Source organism: Macrobrachium nipponense, chromosome 38 (genome assembly GCF_015104395.2).
Source record: "Macrobrachium nipponense isolate FS-2020 chromosome 38, ASM1510439v2, whole genome shotgun sequence".
NCBI classification, from domain to species: Eukaryota; Metazoa; Arthropoda; class Malacostraca; order Decapoda; family Palaemonidae; genus Macrobrachium; species Macrobrachium nipponense.
In genome coordinates this window covers 42,613,656-42,616,135 of record NC_061098.1, presented here as the reverse complement: position 1 = coordinate 42,616,135, position 2,480 = coordinate 42,613,656, and the positions used below count along the sequence as shown (strand labels likewise).

Genomic DNA, 2,480 nt, shown 5'->3' with positions numbered 1-2,480 from the left:
CTGTATAATGCAGTCAATCTCTTAGGGTCAATCTTTATTTTTATTAATTGTATTTCAATTTCTATTATTTTTGTTTTAATCATTTCTCTTATTTCATTATTTTTATTTTCATCTTTTTAATTCTCTAAATTTTTATATTTATTGTTTTTATTTAATTGTTTATTATCATTATTATTATCGTTTTTTCTTTTTTCTTTTTTTTTATTTATTAGTTTTATATTTATTTTTACTTTTTATCCTTACCTCTTTTTCCCCACAGTGTTCTTACGCCTGATTGGCTCTCTCTCTCTCTCTCTCTCTCTCTCTCTCTCTCTCTCTCTCTCTCCCAAAAAGGAGAATAGATGACCAACGAAAGGAGCTCTGGCAAAACCAACTCACGTACACTGGACATTAATGACGAAGGAAGCGGTGGCGGTTCCCCTGGACTTGTGGCAGTGACAGAGTATTCTCCGGACTCCTGACGATGGACCCTTCTCATCTCAAGGCGCCCTTCCAATTGGCCCTCTCCTCCTCCTCCTCCTCCTCCTCCTCCTCCTCCTCCCTCCTCCTCCTCCTCCAGCGACAGGCTCCACTTGGCCCTCCAATTCCAGAGGACCGTGCCACCAGCTGTACCTGAAGAAGTGCGAAGGTGCCATTGTGAGTGCCCCTTGAAGCTCTCTCCAATAAACAACTTTTCAGTGGCAGGAGGGAATGATTGATAGTTGGCTAATTGAACTGGTAGAAGACTTCAGAAAGATTTAAAGGAATTTTGTGCTTCTGAAATCAAAAAACAACGAAAACAGCTGATGGCAGTGGCTGTAAGTAGCTGAATAAACTTGCAAGTAAAATGCAGCTAATCTAGCCAAGCCAGCGATCGCGGCGTCTTAATTTACTGTTACGGTAATTTTTTTTTTCTTATTGTGAAGATATAAGAGAAAAATTATCTGCCATATCTTGCAGCTATTATCAACCAAATAAACTGACGTTGGTCGTTTCCATAATTCTGATTTTGGAACGATAGAACTTATGAGAAAAACAGGGAATATACATAATATCTTGTAGAAGGTGTCTTGAAGTTTGTAGATATGGTTTATCACCTGTGAAATAAGAGCTTAATTCAAGGGAAACTGAACGTCAATAAAAGGCAAAATGAAGACATAAGAAGGACGCCAAATTTCAATGAACACAGATTTGTCTCAGATAACTCGTTCTGGGGAAGACCAACTATCCAAATCCATGGGGTAATGGCTGGGGACTAAGTGACACGAATCACATAATCCCTCCTTTGATAAGACCTTCGTTTTTATGCCATTTCGAACGATTAGGTTGAGATACAAGGCTTTCCTAAGGGTCCATTTTTCTTGTTTCTTTTTGGCATTCTGTGAATTCTTTCTGATTGTCTTTCTAATTGTGATACACACTCATATGCACACACACAAACATATATGTATACACGTATGTATGTGCAACTGAACCACGAGAATATGGACGCGATGAATACATAAATAAAGACAAAATCCACGAAGGCAAGAGAAACGATGGAGATCTGCAAGGCCTTTCGACTTCTTGTCCTTTACTTAGCTAAGTACATATATATATATATATATATATATATATATATATATATATATATATATATATATATATATATATATATATAGATATATATATATATATATATATATATATATATATATATAATATATATATACACACACACACACACACACACACACACACACACACACACACATATATATATATATATATATATATATATATATATATATATATATATATATATATATATATATATATATATATATATATATACGTATGTATGATGTTACATCTACACTGTTTCCTCATGGTTTTAGTACTAGCCCGTGGAAGATAAAATGTCCTTTAGTGCAAAAACAGTGTAAATGAAACACTGTTTCACTGTGTCTAAGTACTAGCCCTCTGGATTCAGATGTTCCTAAGCGAATTGATCATTTCACATATGACCTAAAGATCTCGTGAGATCCCTGGATTTCACATATTCCTGCACCAACAGATTTCACACAAAGCAGAGGAAAACCTTACTTAACTGGCGGAGGATTTGCAGAGGCCGAAGCCGTCACCAACAGGTCCTCTTTTTCATGGACGTCGATGGTTCCGCTCGGCACCGACATCCAGACTGGCCCATCTGCAAACAACGCAAATAATAATAATAGTAATATGTCCGTAGGCAAAACTTAGGGTGAAATAGCGTGATGTTCAAAGCAGTTAATATACAGAATAATAATAATATACCTCGAAGCAATACTCAGGGTGAATCAGTGTGATGGACAAAGTAATCAAGCCCGTAAAGGTATGAGGTAAAAATCGCTTATACTTAAATCTTGATTCTCGGCCCCACTCAATCAATAGAATAGATTACAGAAGTTATGCCAAAGGCCAAGCATTGGCACCCATCAGTTCATTCCTATATTTACTTGATTTTGATTCGCTCGTAGAAT

General features: G+C 36.2%; 1 protein-coding gene across 1 annotated transcript in view; it reads right to left on the bottom strand.

Annotated features, from left to right (window-relative positions):
• Nucleotides 1–479: 479 nt before the first annotated feature.
• Nucleotides 480–2,480, bottom strand: part of LOC135209484 (uncharacterized) — a 2,286-nt gene continuing 285 nt past the window's right edge. Inside the window, exons 2-3 of the mRNA XM_064242139.1 lie at nt 2,065–2,167; nt 480–612 (exon numbers count right to left, since the gene is read on the bottom strand). Of these exons, the coding sequence (XP_064098209.1) occupies nt 480–612; nt 2,065–2,167 (236 nt within the window). The remainder of the gene's footprint in view (nt 613–2,064; nt 2,168–2,480) is intronic.